The 21,871-nt window shown below is 40.1% G+C and overlaps 1 protein-coding gene across 9 annotated transcripts in view; it reads right to left on the bottom strand.

The window, feature by feature from the left end:
- The window catches only part of JAKMIP2 (janus kinase and microtubule interacting protein 2), a 187,104-nt gene that overhangs the window by 18,612 nt on the left and 146,621 nt on the right, over positions 1-21,871 (bottom strand). For 4 of the 9 annotated variants that reach the window (XR_012067290.1, XR_012067291.1, XR_012067287.1 and 1 more), the window contains 9 exons: positions 21,461-21,559; positions 19,701-19,754; positions 18,791-18,856; positions 15,938-16,006; positions 13,451-13,528; positions 11,346-11,549; positions 6,762-6,827; positions 2,946-3,016; positions 283-338 (listed from right to left, as the gene is read on the bottom strand). Coding sequence is in view for 3 of the 9 variants with exons in the window: in XM_006204476.4 (XP_006204538.1) it covers positions 2,966-3,016; positions 6,762-6,827; positions 11,346-11,549; positions 13,451-13,528; positions 15,938-16,006; positions 18,791-18,856; positions 19,701-19,754; positions 21,461-21,559 (687 nt within the window). In the remaining 6 variants the exon portion in view is untranslated. Of the gene's footprint in view, positions 1-282; positions 339-2,945; positions 3,017-6,761; positions 6,828-11,345; positions 11,550-12,784; positions 12,870-13,450; positions 13,529-15,937; positions 16,007-18,790; positions 18,857-19,700; positions 19,755-21,460; positions 21,560-21,871 lie in introns of those variants that run through there. The other 5 variants (XR_012067288.1, XR_012067298.1, XM_006204476.4 and 2 more) reach the window with 5 other exon arrangements.

Raw genomic sequence — 21,871 nt, 5'->3', positions numbered from 1 at the left:
TGCTTACAGTAAAAGTCCCACTAGAACGCACGGAACTGAGCTATTTAGTCAGCAACCACCAAGAGCAGTCAGCGTGCCTTCTCGGGCGCCTTTAGCAGCTGCTAGATCATTGACAAAAATGACTTCGGTAAATGCTACAAGGAAAGAAGCATGAGTCACTGCATTTTAAGGAGGGTATCTTTATATATAATTTAAGTTAGTCTTTGGTTTAAGAGTAGAACATAAATCATTAATTTAGTAGGAAAAATATTTGTACAGTTATTTGCAGTATGTTTTTACTACCTGCCAAGAAGCCACATATTTTTCTTCCTTACTTCCTCCTGTCTCTCTCTTGCCTGCTTTGGACAGATACATAGCATTAGTCACTCTCTGGTAATGTCTTATTCCGGGTATTTTATATTTATTTATTTATATAACTATTTATCATTATATATTTATATATAAATATATTATTATATATGATTATAATATATTCTGTATTATATATTATTTATTTACATATATAAATATATATTATATATTATTATATATTATATATAAAGTTTTATATATAAAGTTATATATCTATATAAAGTTATATGTAGCTATATAAAGTTATATATATAATTGTTTATAATAATCCCAATTATTCTCTGAAAAGAGGAAATAAAGAGGTAACTACATTTTAGTTTTGGTGGTAAACTACTTGGCAGTAGTAGAGGTTTTATTTTCAAACCTGTATATTTGCAAACTCAGTAAATGTGACAGCCAACTTGTTTTTTATACTACTAGCTCAGAGTTGCTGATTGTTGAACCATGTGCCAGTCCATGTGTAAGTCCTTTATATGCATAATCTCATTTAATTCTCTCAACATAATACCATGCTATAGTTAATATAATTAATCCTAACTATCTTATGGAATAGGAAAACTGACCTCGGGCTAAACCTACCATCACACAACTAGTAAATGGGAGGATTCAAATGTAACAGGATGTTTAACTTCAAAGCCATACACACTACACCACTCAGCCTTTTCCCTGTACATAATTTACACTGCCCAGATTCACAGTCACGTTAATTTACTATATTATTATTAATTACAATTATGTTTTTTTCATTTGACCATGACTAAGTGTCAATTATTGTGCTACTCTGGAGGGAAAAGCAAATCACATTTTGTTCATCTCTCAAGGAGTTACAAAAAATGGGAAAAAGTATGGAAATGAGCACATTGCAATTTCAAATCCCAAGAGCTAAGCAGGACTACACAAATCGTAGAGGACACCTCTGACTGCTGATCTATATGCACATAAGTGATGCTGAAAATGTGAGAGAAAGGCCCTCCTCTTTCATTAGTGAGGTTAAAAGTGGACTCTGGTGTGAGGCTGCCTGGGTGCAAATCCTAGTCCTGCCCATTGTAGCCGTGTGGTCTTGGGAAAGTCACATGCGGCAATTTCTCTAACTGTAAAAAATAAATAAGTAAATAAAAAATAAAAATAGTACCTACTTTCTAAGTTTTTTTTTTTTGAGGATTAATGTATCTACTGCTTAAAAGAGCACCCACAGTATTAAATGTTGGTCATTATTGATACTAATGTTCAAACCTATTCATTTGCTAGCTAGTATTTGTAAGGTTTGAGGTTTCTTCCCTATACCACCCTAACTGAGTTTTATTTGCCTCACTAATTTATGGTTCTTTGCAGGGGAGGGCTGTTGGTTTTCTGAGGTTCTGGTCATGTTGATCCTTTCCTAGAGAAGCTCGCCCATTTATCTTTAGATAGTCTCATTCAGTTTAAGAGACTAAGTCCTCTTCTTGATGGCCGGCAAGGCTACCCTTCTTGTCAGACAAAGGATCACTTTCAGTCCAAAAAGAAAATTCGTGGAGGAAGGAATAAGCCAGGGAGTTGGTAATGTGGGCAGACTTTCTGGGCGTGTCTGCTTAACCCCTTCCTTGTGTCAGGTCATGCTAATGCACTTTTGCTTGTCTGCTTCACACCCAGGTAACAGAGCTGAAACCCACGGAGAGAGAAAGTGTTCCTCTTCCATTTTTCAACTTGCTACAGAAAATGTCACATAACATGAGGTCCAGGAAACATCCCTGCATAATAGAACCTAAGAGGATAACCAAAGTTGACACAGACCATGGGAAAGGGACTTGGAAGAGCAGCCAGCCTTCTTCATTTTACAATAATGGTATTAAGGTTTGTGGTTTCTGGACCCGGGTAAAAGTCAGAATCACTTGGTATGCTCAGTAAAGACACAGATCAATTCTTGCCCTCCACCTCTCTCACCCTGTGTCTCGTTCCCACGGCCAGGAATCTGCTTCATTAAATCGGAGGTAAGGCTTTGGAATCTGTGTTTTTAATAGCATTGGGAATCACTGTCTAAGATTTTTTATACATATATTTGTGAGACCTGGGTTTGACAATTTAGTAATGATAAGACTCTTCTTTTTTGTTCTAAATTGACATTGCAAGTTACCTTATTTTAAAACAAGATCCAATTTCACTAAATAGCCTGTTTTCCTGAGTTCTGATGAAAAGGGACTAGGAGAAAGGGTCTAAAAAAGCAGTCATTTTTAACTTGTTAGATTTACAGAAGCAGAATTTTCAAGCTGGAAGATATACCAAAAATATGTTCATATTTCTTCACTTTGCAGATAGAAAAGCAACTCATTCTATGTAATGAGACTACAGTGAGAATACACAGATCCAGAGACATCATGACTCCCCAAAGCAAGGCAGTTAACTAGAGAAAAGTTCTCGATATCCATCCTTCTTCATAGTTGTTTTATTTCTTTAATCATCATCCGAACTGACTGGATCTGTTTCTCATTTTTATGGCATTTAAGCTAACCAAACCAAGTGTATTTGTTTTTTTTAAAAACACGAGCATAGAAACCCCAGGCAGCATCCTTATCCAATATCTCTTAGAAGCACATTTTGAGAAGTAAATGGAATCTTACCTGTAAGAGGCACCTTGACATCAAGGCCATAGAATAAAGGCAAGAGAGAAGAACAAGAATAGAAACAGAAACTGCAGAAGAAAAAGAAGAAGATTATGTAAATCTGAATTTCTGTAGTGCCATTCAGGTAGTACAAAACCTCAGCTTTTCCACATTGCTCAAATCTGACCATTTCTCATGCACACACCAAGTACCTTTTGTTTCAAAAAACCATACCTTTTATTTTTCCACTGGTAAAGCAATGCAGTGAATAACTAGTGTTCAACTCACATCGACTCATACGTTTTAGAATTCTGAGGGGGCCTTACAGGTGATTGGTCTAAGCTCCTACTTTTATAAGAGAGAAAAATAAGCACAGAGCAGTTAATCAACAGACTTAACTTCATGGTACAGTGAAGCCTAGCGCTCACACCTCCTGCGTCCTACTCTATTACATGCTATTGTCTCTATTTTTAATGTGTGAGAGGGTAATTAAAATCTTTTTAAATGATCACAGCATACACTTAAATCACTCAATGCTATCATTGTCTGGCTAATGTGTTAGGTTTTAGGACTGAGGCACAGTAGGAAGAATATTAATCTGTAGGGTAAACACATCTCAACTCTCCTCAGGGGATCCTCCTGGGAGGGACCTGGAACAGTGTTAGTAATTATATCAGGGCAACAGGTATAAACTGTGTCTGTCCCGGATGAGCGAGGCTATGTGGTCATCCTATTGGTATGAAATATGCTTTTAACAGCAATGGACACTCCAGGTGGTGACAGGATGACGCTACCCCAGCCTGTCAGGCTTCTGAGCGAGGTTTCTCCTTGTTTGACTCATAGAAGCTAAATGGAGTCTGACTTGTCTCTCTTCACCAAGACCTTTCACCAGAGAAGCAGATAACTTGGATGGAAAACACGCTTGTGGAGGGCTGGTATAAAACCAGCTGTGTACTAAATAAAGTATCACAGGCCAGATCAGTTTTTTCAAATACTGGCTTCCTTGGTGATTTACTCTTGGAGCCACGAAGTCTTTGGCCTTATCACACTTCAGGGGTGTTCTGTTGGACACGACTTCTTTGAATAGGGTCCTATGTGGTCGTCTCATACTGGGCATGTTATTTGCATATTTCCTTTTTTCTATATTTTATTTATTTATTTTTTGTTTGTTTGTTGGGGGGAGGTGATCAGGTTTATTTATTTACTTACGTATTTTAATGGAGGTACTGGGGATGGAACCCAGGACCTTGTGCATGCTAAGCACACAATCTACCACTCAGCTGCATCCGCCCCCTTACATATTTCTTTTAATGTCACTACTTAGAAGGCTCTTGCTTCAGTGTGCCAAGGCTGCATGAACAAGTTATAAACGTGGTGTGAAGAGCCATGTATGGGTGACTGATCTAGCAGTACAAAAAGGAGAAACTGTGTCCTTTTTTTTCATTTCTTGAAGATGGACAGTGACAGGATGGCACCTGTAGCAGCCGTGGACGGAGGAGAGGACTGGAAGGCTTCCACTGTCCCTGTGGGGAGGTCATGTGTTGGAGACACCTCTCTGGGCACGAGGGGATGCCCATCACCTAGGTGGCAATGAGAGTCTTAATTCCATGCCATGTGGTGGGCAGGCTGTGGATCTCAGGGTCAGACGCCTGACCTCTGGCCTTGATTTGCCATAGTCTTGTCATATGATTTGGGGAAAGTTGCTTAATCTCTCTGAGCCATTGTCTTATTACTTGTATAAAAGGGGATCATATCTGCTGTGTCTGTCTCAGAATAATTAGGACAATCAAATGAGATGATGAATGCAGGGGTGCTTTCATAATGGCGAGGAGCTGCTCGTGGGAAGCAACTTCGCTACATTTGTTGTCATCACCTGATTTATACCACCCAGGCACGTGGGAATTAGGAACAAGGAAGGACTATTGTATGTACCCTGCAGGGGTGTTCAAGTACCCAGGGGAAAGAATGAAGGACATCCCTGACATAAGTGATCTTTAGCCTTTTTACTGAGCTTGTGGGCGAGCAGCATTGAGGTCAAGTGAACGGAAGCTGCTTTATAAACCTCATCTCTCGTTCACATCTCTAATCACAGACCAACTGCGTTGTTCTTGAAATGGCTTAGTTTAGCACTGTACACAGAATATGCTCTATGATAGCGAAATCATCTTTATTTTCTGTTAAGTACATTAACCTATTTTCATAAATGTTTGGGAAGTTCGGAACTGTGAAATAAAAAAGTTCACCCTTAATTCTGACGGTGAACAAAATCTTAATCCCTTTCCTTCCAAAATTTCCATGGGATTTAGTAAGAGAATATCGGGGGGTTGGGGGGGGCATGACTAGATATAAAAAAGTTCCTCTGTCTGCTTTTCCTCAGGTGAATGGGGCAGAGCTGTCTTCACTGTGACTTCTGCCTGGAGCCAGCCCAGGACTGTCTGAGAATTAGCAGAGAGGACGACTAGCACCAAGAACTAGCCCTTCAAAAACGTGGAAAGTGGAAGACATTAGGTGCGTCCTCTGACAACCAGGGAAGCTCTGGAACAATCCCTGCCTTCTGCGGGTCTTCCTGACAAACACTGGGAAATTAGACTCAGTTTTTGGTTTACTGCACTTTTACCTTTGCCTCATTTAATCCCGCAGAACTAAACAGCACACTTCTGACATCAAGAAAATTCAATTTTAAAAATTTATGTAAGATACATGCTTTACATTTGGAAATTTTAAAAACTGTACTTTAGTTTGACTTACACTTTCTCTGTGTTTCCTAATTTTCATCTAAGTGACCTCATACGTTCCTCATGGAACCCATGAGAGGAGGTGAGGGCGACCGTTATCACCCTTATTTTATAAATGTGGCTTAGACACGGGAGGAAGTCACTTACCCAAGGTCAAATAAGTACATGAAGACCCAGCCTCCATGAGAATCCAGGTGGCCAACTGCCTGGCTACTGGATCCTACCAACGCCCTCTGAGCTCACATACATGGACAGCTCACATACAGAAGCAATTTGGGATGAACCAAATTCTAATCATTGTCTCAGAAATGGTAGATGATTTGCTATTTGCTTCTGGGGTGCCCATGAAAGATACTGCAAAACCACCATTGATTTTTGCAACACAGGGATCCAAGCAGCTGCTTGCAGTCTACGAGACTGGAACTCCAGAGACTCCCTCTTGCCAGGTGCTCCTGGCACCTCAGGCAGGATGACTCTCGGTTACGTGAGACTGTCAACTCATTGCAGCTAGGCAGCACCCCTGCGTCACCCTCTCCCTTCCCCTGGCACACACACGTTTCCAAATGCCCTCTTTACCCCCTAGAAGTGTTGGCTGACTTGGAAGAAGCAGTTACTCTCTCAGACCACTGGGGAAGTGACAGGAGAGCATAATTATCATGTGTCAATCTAAACTACTGGACGTATTACTGAGGTGAAGTTATAGCACAAGGGGGAAAGAAAGGGCTTTTTATGAGCAATGGGAAAGATTATTTTTTAAAGGGACTAAACGATTTTTTTTTTAAAGAGCAAAGTAGAGTAACAAAACTTAGAAGAAATTTTTGGAAAAGAAGTGCAGGTGGGGAAGGGGAAAACCGAGAAAACAAAACATACATGGAAAAGAATAGGAATCGATACAGAAGGCAAAAATGTGACTGAAGGCAGAAGCTTTGTGGGAATCCTGGGGCCTGACTATGTATCAGCAGAGTCTGCGTTTACTGTAACTACCCTGCCCACGCGAGATACACAGCAGCTGAGAAGAAAGAAAACAGTGAGTGAAGCCGGTATTACTGTCTAATCTAAAAAATAAAGACTGAAATACATATTGAACTTAAACACGTACCTTTTCTTCTAAGTCCTTTATCTGTCTCTTCTGGATGTCTGTTTTATCTTCTAAGTCACGAATTCTCTGAAAGAAAGGGGGAAAAAAAAAAGCTTGAGAGGGCATTAAGTTAAACGAGAAGATTGTTCACCGACTTAAAACGCAGAAGTTTCAATAAAAACATTAACATCTGGAAACATTACATATACATTTTTCTATACCCAGAGGGTTGTTGCATGTTTCAAAAGTTACCCAAACTCATAGTGAAAATCACTGTCATTGATTGTATTAAAAAAGGAACTTGGTGTGTGTGTGTGGGGGGGGAAGGTAGGTAATTAGGTTTATTTACTTATTTTTATTTAATTTTTTAAAAATGAGGTTCTGGGGATTGAACCCAGGACCTCGTGCATGCTAAGCAGGCACTCAACCACTGAGCTATGCCCTCCCACTCCGATTGTATTAAAAAACGATTTGCCACTCCTTTGTTCTGAGTCAGTCTCTCCCTGCAGACCCCTTCCCAGTGAAAGAGGTAAGGTCCTCACCCCACTGTCCTGGGGCTTGGATGTGGCCAGCGGAACACGAGCTGCAGTGCTATGTGAGAAAGCCACATCCGTGCAGAGACAGCAGTGTGTCCCAGAATCAGTGAGCAACAAACAAACTTTGTTGTAAACCATTTGGATAAAGATTTTTGGTTGCTTATTACCACATTTTAAAAAAATGGCTAAAGCCGGATCACATAAATGCAACAATCTCATTTTTTTCCTACCATTTTTTAAAAACCTTATTTCCATTGTGTTTCAGGGTGGCATTTCCTCACAAAACAAGACTGACCAATTCTCATAAAACAAAGTAGAGATTACACTTCCAAAATATTCGAAAGAGGGAAATGATAAAGCAGGAAAAAGAATCGAACATAACAAAAATAGCACAAGTAATCAAAGTGATATGAAATCAACATTACAGAAATAATTATTTAAAAGTGAAAAAAAGTCTTCAAATTTCTTTCTGGCCACCTAAAGCTTTGTATATTCACAGCACAGGGTTACAGAGGGGAGGCTTGAAATTTAATGCCTCTTTTGAGGACAACTAGGAAACAGAGAAGCGGAGTCTGGGAAGAAAACGAAGAAAGCGACAGGAGATAATAAAACAGAAAGAGAGGTTTTTACAACGCAAGGTGGGGAGAAAAAGGGGAAGCTAGAATAAAGAACACGTGATCTTAGAAATCGTACTTATCTTCCTCTCTCTAAAACAGTGGTTCTCAAGTGGGGATGATTTCGCACCCCAAGTGACATTTGGCAATGTCTGGACATTTTTTAAAAAGGTGTGATAATTTATTTTAAAGTGCACAATTCAGTGGTTTTAGTATACTCACAAAGTTGTGCAACCATGATCACCGATTGTCTGGACATTTTGAATCAATCACATGTGATCACTGGTCACAGCTGAGGGGAGGGGTGTAACTGGCACCTAATGGGCAGAGGCCAGGGACGCTGCTAAATATCCCACAATACACAGAGCAGCCCCCACCAGCAAGAATCATCGGGCCCCAACCATCAGTAGGTGCAGACACTGAGAAATCCTGCTTCCCAGGAAAGGGGCTGAGGTTCGTGCAGGAGAGGAGGGTGTGTTTTGTCGGAGAGACCATCAAGGCTGACCTTGAACGTGCGTGACAATGAACGCGGACAGTATGTGTATACTTGTGTGATGTGTGTGCTTGTGTGTCTTTCCGTAGTGCCACTCATGCTCCATAGCTATACAGCAAAAGAATAAACTTGCTAGATATTACTACCTTGAGCGTGCAAATACATCCTGGATATGCCTGCGGGATGTGGAGACAAGTATTAGCTCAGTAAAGTCATGGGCACATGAGATGACTGCGGACTCTATTCAGCCAACAAGTCTGTGCCTGGCGGGCCCCTCCTGACGTGTTCAGGATTGCGGGGGATTAACGGAGAATACAGGTAAGACGCCAATTAGTTCCTAGTCTCAAAGAACGATCAGATCCAGAAGGAGAGACAAAATATAAAACATGTGGGATAACAAATTAAGTAGAGAGGTAAACAAGGCAAAACCACATGTGACTCCATCACCCGTCTCCAGCACCCAGTGTGGTGTTCAGCACAGAGAAGCTGCCTGTACTAAATATTATTTAGTAAATGAGCTGGTTATGCTACGCTGGGTGCTGCAGGCTTTGTTCCTTTTTCTTCCTATCGGCTTGTCACCTTGCCATCCCATCAGACAGGAAACCCTGTTGAATCCAAAATACACCCCTTTTCTAACTTTTTTTTAAATCTCTACAGCTACCAAGTGTACCAGGTCACCATCATCCCCCATCAGGGCTGGTGCGAGAGGTTCCTGCTGGCTCCTCCTGCTTCTAATCATGTCCTTTCTTTCTACACTCATCTGAACTCTTAGAATGTGACCTGATCAGGGCAGGTCTTGAGTTTTAAGGAGGAAGAGGAAGAAGGGAGAATCAAACCAACCTCCTTCATGCCTCAACATGACCCAGCACTGCCTGAGTTCTCCAGATCCATCTCCTACCAGCCACTCCTTGGCTCTGGGTACTCCTGCCATCCTGGCCTTCTCTCGGCTCCCTGAAGAGTACAAACATTCCCACAATAGAGACTCAAAACCCCCGCTGTCCTTAACTCCTGGGACACTTTGCCAAGACCTTCATGTGGCTGATCCCTTGGGTTTTCGACATCTTCAGAGAGGCCTGCTCTGGGCCAGTTTAAAGTGGCTAATCCTACTCTCACACTCCGAAACATTCAAACAACAATCTCTAATAAATGGTTAATGATACGCTCTAGAATTTAGTCAGAATTTATGCATGATAAGTTCCTGGCCAGTGCCTCCTGGAATACTTCTCTCAAATCAAAGCTACTGATTAAAAGGGAAAACGAAGAGCAAGAACTAACTGGAAAGGCATATTCTAAGGAACAATTTGCTTGGGAGACAGAAATATCAATGGAACCCTCTGAAGCTCAGAAATACAATGTACTTAACAGCTCAGACTGGATAACTTGAAACACAAGACCACCTCTTTTGGGAGTGAAGTACCTCAGCTGATTGAAGAGACACTTATAAGCCATGACAGGGTTTTAATGATAGACGACTATTTGTCCATCTCAAAACTAAACACTTCTGCAGTTCCACAACACACCTCTTGATGTGCTGAAATTAATTAAATGCTACTGCAAGTGAAGAAACTTGTGCAGACGATGCTTTCGTTCCTGTCTAGAAGGAAAGGGGGCCTGCATTAATGCAATGATACCATAGAGTCTACTATAAAAGGCTTTAAAAACTCCTTCCAGGACCAAAAGCTAAATCTTTATGATGGAATCTCAAAAACTACTGAAACTAACATGCATGCGTTTGTCATCTCTGGGACACGACGGCTTCAGAGTTTCCTGTTAACTTGGGCAACTTGTTAACCTAGCAAGATCCACAAAGTTCCTGGCTACATCTGAAGTGTGCTGAACGTTCCCCATCAATTGTTTAGTGTCATAAGATAACCCCATTCCTCTTCCGCTCGCCTTGACCTCAGATGACCACATGTTCCTACTTCTTGTATAGCCCATCTGGATTTCACACCAGTTGGTTATGACAGCTTGTGAGTACCAAATACTACAGCCTGAAACTTTCAACTCTGGAATTATTACAGACTCTGCTTTTTGACCAGGACCCTCGTCTTTGCCTATCAAGCTATGACACGAACAAAGAGTTGGAATTAAGAATTTTGGCTCTATGTTAATATTGGATGTCTATTTTGAGCCTTGCTTGTCTAGATAAATCATATAAATGATAGATGACGCAAGCTGCATAAGACAGTATGATGCACTGGTTACGTGCACTGGCCTTGGAGCCAGGCTGATCTGGGTTGTAATTCTGGTTCTGTTGCTTACTCTCTGTCATCTTGGGCAAATCACTTAAGTGTATCTTATCTTCCGTAGCACTAACTCTTTTTATTTTATTTTATTTTTTTAATTGAAGTATAGTCAGGTATCATTGACTCTTAAGTTGGGATAAGAAGAATACTTCGAAGACCGTAGTGGGCTATTGTGAAGATTAAATGAAATGATGTAAGTAGAGCTCTTAGTTTAGTTCCTGACATATAGCAAATGCCAGTAAGTGAGAGGCAGTATCCACGCTCTGACGTTGTTGCTCTTCATTCTGGGAATAAGGAGCAGGGCCCTTGTCCCCTTTTCCCTGCTCAGACTGTGTAATCAGGCTAGGTTACAGACTGAGATGAGTAACAGCAGGGAAGCATTACTTCTGTCCTGGAGAGAGTCCTGCTTCCCAGCAGAAGGGACAGAGTCAGGCTCCATGAGACTGAAAGGGTGCTTCATGACAAAGGAGTTGCAAAAATAGCAACATTACGTGATGCTTCTCCAGTGCCGATTTTCTTACGATTAATTCATTACAAAACCATCATCCTGTTTCTGAGTGTAGGTAGAAGACAATAGTTATTTCACCCTCTGAAAATAAAAACAGCTTCTCGCACCCAGGCTTGTCCGAACCCACACTTGATACCGTGTGCTGCGTATGCACTGAGTCCCGTGTGCTCGGCGCCGCCGTGCACAGGGGGCGTGACTCGAGCCTCACCTGGTGGGCTTGCTGTAAGAGCTCCATCCTCTCCTGGAGGATCTGACAGTCGTACTCCCTGCTCTTCCTCAGCATCTGCCGCCGCAACTTTTCCACTGCGGTCCTCAGCTCCTCTTGCTGTTTTTCGCTTAATAATTCACCAAACTTGATCACGGTTTCTTGCTGCAGGGCGTTGTACAAGGTTGCTTCGAGTTCCTGGATTCTCTGGCAAACGGAATGAGACAAGTCTAACTTTGGAACTGAGCATCTTACGTGTGCCGTGCGAATGTACACGCACGTGTGTATATGGACAGGGGTGTACTAGTTTAGTCTCGCAGGATCATAGCAATAAGTTTCAAAGCTTATCCAGTCTAAATACCCTTTTGATGATCCTCTTTAAAAGAGTCTGTAAGAGTCACCTAGCCAACATGTGGACTTCTCTGATGATGGGAAAGTTGTTCTTTTTCTTGGGATCCTTTCCATTTCACACACTTTTCATTTTGGGGAACTCCTTACTTTGTTATAATAACCGTGTATCCTTCTGTTCTCAACTGTAGCTGAGAATGCTTGTTCTGTCTTGAATTTGACAGATAACTTAACAGACATCTATCACGGTAGCCATACTTTTAGAAATAAGTATTGAAAAGTGGTCTAAATTGACATAAAATATTTGAAATTGGAGATAGATTTCATGCATAAAACCCCTCCTCTTCCACATGACACACCTCTGTGCTTGAAGATGGCTTTCACAGCCTCCATTTTTTTTCCTTAAAATAAAAATCTGGAAATACAGCTGAGTCTGTGGGCTCAGTCTGTTTTTTTTTAATGCTCTGAGATTTATAGTTGTTCTAGCTATAAAATGCCTCCTTGAGGCTTTTCTTTTTCAGATGGAGTCTACAGGTCTTTATATCTGTTTTTTTTTTCCTTTATGTGTTTCAGATACTGTTACTAACATCTACAGTCTTATTTCCTGTGACTTTGACAGAGGTGAACGCACATGCCCTGGTGAGGGGTGTTCTCCAAGCTCTTGTCCTGCACTAAACAGACCTCATCTTTTAAAAATTAAACATAGTTGTCTGAATGGGTACTCAGTCCTGGGAGACACATACACTCACAGTTTAATTTTATCATGTGTAGACAGAGGCAAGGCTGAAAGGGTAGGAAGGGAGGGAAAAACCACTGCCTTCTTTATTCTCTAATGAACGGCCGACTCTTCCTCCCTTCCCCATCAAGCAGTGCTCAGAATCTCTTGCTCGTCTTGGAAGGAGAGTACTAATTTGTCTTTGTCACAAGTAGGGGCTAAGTGCTTCACTCTTTTCCCAAAAGTGAGTCAGGCTGCTTCCAGGAAAGCCTTAGAAAAACCTCTACTAGCAACTCCTTGAAATGTGCCTCTTTTAAGCTTCCTCTTTTCTTCTTGAGTTGTTACTGTGTGTTATGGTGAGGGCTGGGGTGGTGTTCACGTGGAGGGAAGACATGCAACATGTGGTCCGACACTAGGAACTATGCATCGTGAATTTGGCACAGCTCCTCAGTCAGCACCACCTTCTGCGGGAGAGAAAAAGGCACAGCCTGTGTGCCCATGTACTCTTACCGTGGCTGGATTATGGTAGTTGAAGTCACAAGGTCTGGAGTCAGATCTAAATGCTAATCCTTACTTACCAAACTGGGCAAAGTTTCTCCCTGTGAGCCTTCACTTCCTCACATGTAATATAAGAATAATAATATTCCCACTACCTCATAGGGTTGTTGTAAGAAATAAATGTATTATAAAATATGTATAACATCAAATACATTATTATTCTGCCACTAAATTAGGCTCCCCAGCAATCAGATTTGACTTAATAAAATTTCTCTCTAATCTACACTCTTTCACTTAAATAGTATTTAACAACAGACATTATTTTACAAAAATGAAGTATCATGAAATATTTATTAAATATTATAAGAATATTATAATGGCAAAGAGCTAGGGACATTATCTGTCCTAAAATCAGAACTGGAAACCACTGAGGAAATGAGCTGCAGGCCGCGGTCCATTCAAGTTCATGGCGTGACAAGCAAGATGCTTCACTCAGAAGCCTACAGTCGTAAGCACCCTGCGTGTCTCTCCTGCCAGGGGCACCTACCATGTATGCTTGGTCGAGAGCTTGTTTTCTGTAGTCTAGCTCTTCCTCCAGATAGCCTTTGATTTTGCAGAATTGTTCCTAGAAAAAGGGCCATATTAATAAAGAGAGTCAGCTTACTTAATTAGAAAGTGATATATAAATTGTATGGATTAATGTTTTCTCTAATTCTACTATAAGACAAATCACAAAAAATTGTCTTTTAAAGGGAAAGAGTTCAACTTTTATAGTTTCACATAAGGAAAATAAAAATCAGTGGAAAGAAGCATAAGAGATAAAATAAACAATCCACACGAATTTTTTATACCAATTTAAGAGTATGGCATTAAGGGAAAAAAAGAGTATGTCATTAAAGATAGATTTTGACAAGATAAATGCTATGGATGCTAACTATGAAGTATAATTGTGTAAATATATTGACAGTAATTTTTGTAAGGATGTTGTGAAATGTAATAAAGCAGAGCTGTATGATAAAAAACTTAACTTACTCCAATTCATCTGGGTATCATTAGCAAACACAAAGGATAGGTAACGATTTAGAGAGTGGGGGCGACTCCACCCACGATGTGCCTTAATGAGTGTCTGCTCTTGCTGCAAAGCCGGGGTGAGCTGGGAGATGTCAGTCTTACGTTCCCTTACTTGTCCTCAGTTTCTGTGGGCTCCTCCCACTGCAAGCATCTTGCCATTAGCATTGAAAAATATATCTTCGTATAGAACATAGCCCCAAGCACAAGTCAATTATTTCTTTGTATGCTTAACTGAAGGAACAAGGTCCTTGTCCAACACTGAAGGAAAACTTGATGGCATCAATTAAAATTATTTTTATTTTTATTTTTTATTGAAAGAGTTGATTTACAGTGTTTCAGCTGTACAGCAAAGTGATTCAGTTATATATATAATATTCTCTTTTTCAAATTCTTTTCCATTGTAAGTTATTACAAGACATTGAATATAGTTCCCTGTGCTATATATAGTAGGTCCTTGTTGGTTTTTTTTATTTTATATGCATTAAACAATGACTTTTGAGAGAGGATATGTCTATTTGCAATTTTGCTAGTGACTTTCCTGATAACGTCTGAGCTCCAGTGCCTAGGACAGGCTGATTGCTTAATTAATATTTATGCATTTAAAGAGTTTTCAAGGGTAATTTGAATATAAACAGTTCCTGTTATGTTTTGACTTTAGAGCTTAACCTGTTGGTAAAATGTAAGCCCCGTGTAAAAATATAAGCAAATGATTTATCAGCTGTGACATGCTACAATAAATGCAAGTTGGTGTTTTTACTATAGGGTTCCCTGACCTGATAGGAGTCACTACCTGATTTTTAGTAATAATGATAACACCAATGACAGTACTGTTATAAAATTCTGTGTATTGCTGTAAGTTAGTAATGACCACTTCCCAGGCTTGGGGATTTAAAGAAAGTTAATTGTGGCAAAATACACGCAGTATAAAATTTATAATTGTAACCACTTTTAAGTGCACAGTTCAGTAATGTTAAGCACATACACATTGTTATGTGACCCATCTCCAGAACTCCATCCATCTTGCAAAACTGAAGCTCTCTATCTATTAAACAAGTCCCCGTTTCTCCTCCTCATAGCTCCTGACAGCCATCATTTTGCTCTCAGTTTCTGTGAGTTTGACTATTCTAGGTATCATATATAAACGGAATCACTCAGCATTTGTCTTTTTGTGCCTGGTTTATTTCACTTAGCCTAATGTCCTCAAGGTCCACCCATGTGTGGCATCTGTCAGAATTTCCTTCCTCTTTCAAGGCTGAATAATATTCCATCATATGTGTACACCACCTTTTGCTTATTCATGCATCCACTTCACTGATAGACAGGTTTAAGCTACAGTGAACAATGCTGCTCTGAACATGGGTGTACAAATATCCCTTCAAGAGCTCACTTTCAATTATTTTGGGGATACATCCAGAAGTGGTACTGCTGTATCATATGGTAATTTTATTTTGAACTTTTTGGGCCACCATCGACCATACTGTTTCCCACAGTGGCTGCATCATTTTACATTCCCACCAACAGTGTACAGGGTTCCAATTTCTCCACCTCATCATTGTTTGCTATGCTCTTACTTTTTTTTCCTTTTTTTTTTTTTGGATAGTAGTCATCCTAAGGGGAGTGAGGTGGCTTGGGGATCTTCAATATCAAAGTTATACCCACCATTTCTGTAATATTTTACCATAGTTATATTATGGAAAAATTATTGAGCCTAAGAAAAAAAACACCTAACTGGATTTTCTTCAGCATCAGCTTCAGAAATGTTACAAAAATACAGCATGATATTTTTGGAGACTATAACTAAAAACCGTTGGATACTTCTGAGAATTTTGTTCCACAGTCTGTTCACAAAATAATGGCAAGGCTACAAACTTTCATCCATGCCAGATAAATTGCTAGAAAACAGTCTTTTTCCATTTACCTTGTCACCTTTTCTTCATCTTTCTGATATCTCATCTTTACTCACCATGTCACTTTCCAGTTCCATCATTTTCTGGTGCAGGGCAGCCTCCGCTCCTTCGATTTGCTGGATCCACTACGGGGCAAAAAGACACTCATGTTTGACATGATCGCAGGATGTGGTGTTTATGGTGCTGTCTACTGAGGGGCTTAGTCTCCACCCCTTAAATCTCAGGAAGCACACCAAGAACTGAAGTGAAAATGTGGTGCATTTTTCTCTTAGTTCAGAAACAAGACTATAATTTTCCAATAATTCACTCATTCATTCATTCATTCATTCAACAAACGTCTTCATTGATGTCTACCATGTCGGCAATGTGCCAGGTCCTAGGGCTGTGATGGCGAATAGGACTAACATGTTTTTTGATCCTATTGGAGGACATCATGGGAGACTTTCTTGGAAATGACAATTGCACTGAGTGTAAAGAACGGATCAGGGATGATTAGGCAAAAGTGAGAGGCAAGTTCCAAGCAGAAGGTATATCTAATTCTCCGTGATCAGAGGGAGCATAACGAAAAAAAGAGGACCAGGTGAGAATGGAGAAATGGCAATTTTTCACTATGTGAAACTGATTATAGATAAATGTTGAGGAATCATTTTTGCTGAGTAAAGACATTTTAAATCACAGATAAAGAACTTATCTCTCCTAACATTTAGAATGTGTCATTCCGTTAGTTGGCATTGATATCAGCAATGATCAACACCCTCTGGATGAATTTAGACTGAATCATACGGTGTGAGCCTACCCACATATATGGTTAAATGGAACAAAATGTTATAATAAGTGTCTACCAAGTTAAACATCAGCTTGTCCCTTAGGGAGTCAACTGAGCATAATAATTAAGTGTGTAGTTTCTGGAAGCCAACCTACCTTTGGTCTAATCTCCATCCTAGCTTTTCACGGCTGTGTGGCCTTGAAAGGTTACCTAGTTTCGCTAAGCCTCAACTTTCTCATCTGAAAAATGGGACCGATCATAATAGGAAGATTAAAGGATGTGATTAACCTAAGGCACTACTGACAACGTTATCGCACGTACTAGGTACCCGATACACTCTAGTTTTTGGTTGAGATTTATTTTTGTATTTCTACACTGTTAGAAACTTGCCTCACTATCAGCTCTTTCTTTTTCGTTTATCTGGAATAAATTATGTGGTGCACTGAGCATTCTTCTACATACTAAAGCCTTGATATTCACAAGGTGCCACCACATCCAGCAGCCCCTTGGCTGTAAGGAACATGGGGAAAGAAAGGCAGGGGGAGACTGGAGAGGTGCTAATCTCTCAGCTCTTGTACGTACACCCGGCTCCCCCCATGAGACAAATTTCAGTGGAAAGTCATGGGTTTCTTGTAAATAGCCTTGTATTGCAATTGTGTACCATCCAGCTTTATTAAAATTCTTCCTCTCTCCTGCTGCCTGGTTATCACAGAGAAACAAATTCTCTTGTACATCATGTTTCCAGGAATACTAGACATTGAAGTAGTTCGGTCATGGGCTGAAGATACAGGTGCATAAGCGGGCTTCTGAGCCTTACCATATGTATGATGTAGGACAAGAAACGAACAGCCCACGCCTCGGCTTCCTCGCGGATGAAATTAAAACAGTGGATGAACACAGGACGGTTGTGAGGAAAAACGAGACGACGCACAGGCAGCATTTAGCGCAGTGCCTGGCCTATAACGTGCTCTCACATAGGCTACTGCTCTTATTACTTTTAATACAAAGTCACAATGGGATGTGCTTGTTGAAAATTTGTCTAGGCTCAACCTCTGGCTAAAGATCACCCCTCCAGATGGTAGAGTGCTATTCAAAATCATGGTCTAGGGAAGTTCAAGGATGATATTTAGAATTACTTGGAGGTAGAAATGTTTATCCCGTGAATCCGTAAAATTAACATCAGTTCTTTTTGCCATCTGATCCTTGGCCCGTATTAAAATTTCCCCAGTTGTCAGCAAAATCCTTTTTTTAAAAAAAATACTTGGTTTACTTGAATCGGGATGCAAAAAAATGGATCGTTCACTATTTCTTAAGTATCTTTTTACTTTGTAGCAATCCTTCCTTCTCCCTCTGCCATTTTTTCTTTATGTCATTGTTTTGCTTGAGTAACTTAACTGGGTCATCTGACCTGTAGAATTTTAGATCGGAGCAAGGTGAATCCTTGCTCATGGTTTCATTTAATTTATAACAAGCTGTTTATACATTTAGGAACTAGAAAGCATCTCAAGGAATTTATACTACAGTTCTCATTTTATGCAGCCATGTTCACAGGACTGTCAATTACGTGCCGATTCTCAAGGCTTCCTGACTACAGCCAGGTACCAGGCTTCTTGACTTGGCTCTCTCCTTTTCTGTTTTGCATTTACTAGGCTTAGACACAAGGGGGCGAGTGCACCCTCACTGTTGCTCTTCCCGTCTCCAGGTTGGGCTTTCTGAATGAGGCTGCAGGGAGCCACCAAACTAACAGAATCAGATGGGAACAACTGGTAGGTACGCGCCCAAGGAAAAGCTCATAAAGAGAGCCAAGCTCCAGGCTAGCAACTGTCAACAAAACTTCTTTATCGGTGTCCCAGCTGGGTAAGAAGAGCTTAAATAATGTAATCCAGGGTTTCCACTATTTGAGAATTATATTTTTAAGAGACTTTAAAGCAAGTATTATGCACCCACCCTAAAGCAGTGTGTAGACTTTTTTTGCGTGCTCTCATTCTATCTGGATTCTATCACTCTGAGGAATGAAATATTTACTAGGTATTCAGTAATGCAAAGTCACATGCAAAGACAATGTCCTTCAGCCTGACCCTGCTACTTTAGGTGTTAAGCCAGACACTGAGATGATGATCTGAATGTTAGTACAATTTATTACCTTCTCTGCCAGGGACAGCACAGTGCTGGCCTGAATTATAGCCACTTGTTCTTCATTTCTTAAATTCTGGGGGGGGGGGGGAAGAAAGAAAGAAAATAAGCTGAAGACACTTTTTGATACATTTTTTAATATTTATACTAACAGAAAATACTGCCTAACTTGCCTGCCATGTATGCAGGAACATCACAAATGGTCTATTCTATTTAGTAATAATTCTTAAAGAGTTCATTCAAAACCTGTAAAAAGTACATTAAATGTGATTTTTTTTAAATCTCTCTAGTACTGACTTGATCTGTTTCACTGTCAGCATACTTCATTAAGTGTCATAAGAAAAGCAGAAACCAAAATGAAATAGAGTAATCTCTTCACAGCAGTTTGATGTGATCTAATTGACTCTGTTCTCTCCTTTGATAATTTTTCAAGGGAAAAAATTGCATGACTCTTTTCAGCCTACATGCATCATTCATCTAGGATTGCAATGAATGGTCCTCCCCCTGAATTGATATGCCTTGACCCTGCCTGGAGGGTGTTTTTAGAAAGAAAAGGGATGACAGTTTCCTAGTCCATTTTTATGGGGCTGCCATCAACCCTACTCTTTTGCAGTATTTGCAACTGCACGGATGGTTCCCAGCAATAGTCAGAAAGGTAATTAGCTTTAATCACCGCAGATGTGGTCGGCATTCAAACCTGAAACCTGCCCAGGAATAGCACCAAAACAGTTCCCACTTCTGCCACTACCTTCCAGAGAGCCTTACGATCCCTCAGCCGACTGGTTTGATAAATCGTTGATCTTCTTCAGGAAGTCACATGCTTAAGTGAAGATGGTATTTTACACACAATACATTGGCAAGTATTTCTTGCTTCTCTTTAGGCAAATTCCTATCTTTACCACACTTAATTCATTACTTACCCCATTATCACCCAAGATATCTAGCTGCTTTATGAGATCAGGGATGTTCACATCCTGGAAAATCAAGGACATACATTCAAGTCAAAGACACAAATGGGACTTACCATTCTATCAGTGCCTGAGCCTTAAGTTAGATGGGACATTTTAAGACCTCGACTTCCTTGGGTTGTTTTCATTTAGGAACAGCTGGTTTTATGTTTACAGTCTGCTTTTTATAAGCTGTGTGAACCTGGGAAAACTACTTAATGGTATATTTTCAATTTCACCAATTGCAAAATGGAGACAATAAATACCTCCTTCATGGGCTGATCTTGAGGATAAAGACATTGTATACGAAAGAGTCTAGGATGCTGTAAGGATTTGGAATTTATTCATTAACTTTTCTTCTTATAATTGTCAAAAAGTTGTTTCAATTTTTATAAATTTGAGGTATAAAAAAAGTAACAAGTAATAAATATAAATAACCAACCAATTTCATTCTAATTAATGGAATTCTGATCTGGTTGAGATTTTAACTGCCACATAGAAAGACACAGTGCGGCTCCATTTTTTAGGTGTCAAGCACTGATTTCATCCTATGGAAAACAGCTGATTTTTACTACATTCCTTGAGTCAGTTTAAAGCAGCACTCCATTTAAAAGAGTTCCCTTGGATATAAATTACATGCATTGGCATAAGTTGTTTGTGATTTACCTAAAAAAAAAAAAACCTAAGGAAAAGACAAAGTGCTTTTCATTCAATTAGAGTTGAATCAAATAATTGCTTCAGTTTACAAATTTTCATGCAGGCCAGAAAGGCCAGAAGGTTAAACACCATGGAAGTGGTCTAAGATGGAAGACAAGAAAGCACAATTTTCTACCAAATTTCCCTCCCCCCATTTTTTACCTCGTTAGCATCACTTTCTCCTCTTACTCATGTTCAGATAGCATTATAGCAAATCCCCACTGCCAGGAACACAAAAGTCCAGCTCAACCTCACAGGTAGAGAGGAGGCAACTAAAGCAGGTGTACTTGGCAGCTCAGAGTGGGAGCAGGAAGGCCATGCAGAAGGTAAAGGGGGGACCAGGAAGGGAGGGGGCTCCCTAGCTTTACCTCTGGGAGAGACAGTCACTATGTGATTTCACTATATTGAAGGACAATATACTTTCTGGGAGACAGAGCCACCTCCATTTGACCTTTATATTTCCAATGTATTCCAGTATCGCTAAAGATAAAATTCTGTTCTGTCCAAGTGAGCCATATGTTCTACACCCCAAGACCTTCCAAAAGAGAAATCCTCCCTAATCACCCATATCAAAAGAGATGGTGGGCGAGATGATTTCAAGGTTTCTTCTAATACTGAAATTCCAAGACTGAGTTCTGCAGCACTGAGAACAGCACAACAAAGGGACTCAACACATACTTTTTTTATCTGGCATCCTCGTACTATGTTTCTTGAAGTACTGCACTTACTTACTATTTCCTCTAGAGAACTGAGGGTAACCATCTTCATAAATATTTTGATTCTGTATCACTCTTTATGTTACTCTGTTCTAAACAATCATGGCTTCCTGTGTTTTTCTGCTGAGACCATTCATACATCTGCTACGCATTTTGTTTGCGTTCTAGCGAAATCGCCATGTCACAATTTTCAGTGCCTACATAGTTTGTATCAAAATGACACCCAGTGGCAGGAAGACAAAACAGCCACAAGCAACCTCCCCTTTTCCAATTCCCAGTTTTTCTACTTTCTACAACATACATGAGGAAACGTCTGCCTACCTTGACACCTTCTTTCATACAGTAGATCTGGAGAGCACTCACACCATCTGAGAATGGGTGAATCTGCAGATTAAATGGAGGGGATCGCCTCTCTCTTTCCTTGAAATACAGTGAAGAATATACGGGAATTAAAAAAAAAAGCAACAACTGATTAATCACTAAACCAGTTGTCAGTGTTCTCTCTATGCTATTTCAGCACTTTATCAATATGCCATTTGGCAAAAAAAACCCCGAAAAACCCAAACCCCCCCCCAAAAAACCCCACAGGATGTTCATGCTTGAATTTAATGGAAAAGAACTGATTAGTCAAATAAGAGGTGCAGGAGAAGAATTTATGGATGGTGTCATCCAGTCTTGCAAATTTTTGGATCAGGGAAATGCAGAAAGTGGAGTTCCATTTTAAGTTATATG

The sequence above is a fragment of the Vicugna pacos genome, chromosome 3, assembly GCF_048564905.1.
Source record: "Vicugna pacos chromosome 3, VicPac4, whole genome shotgun sequence".
Lineage (NCBI taxonomy): Eukaryota > Metazoa > Chordata > Mammalia > Artiodactyla > Camelidae > Vicugna > Vicugna pacos.
Note: the sequence above shows the minus strand (reverse complement) of the source record. Positions and strands in the feature narration are given on the sequence as shown.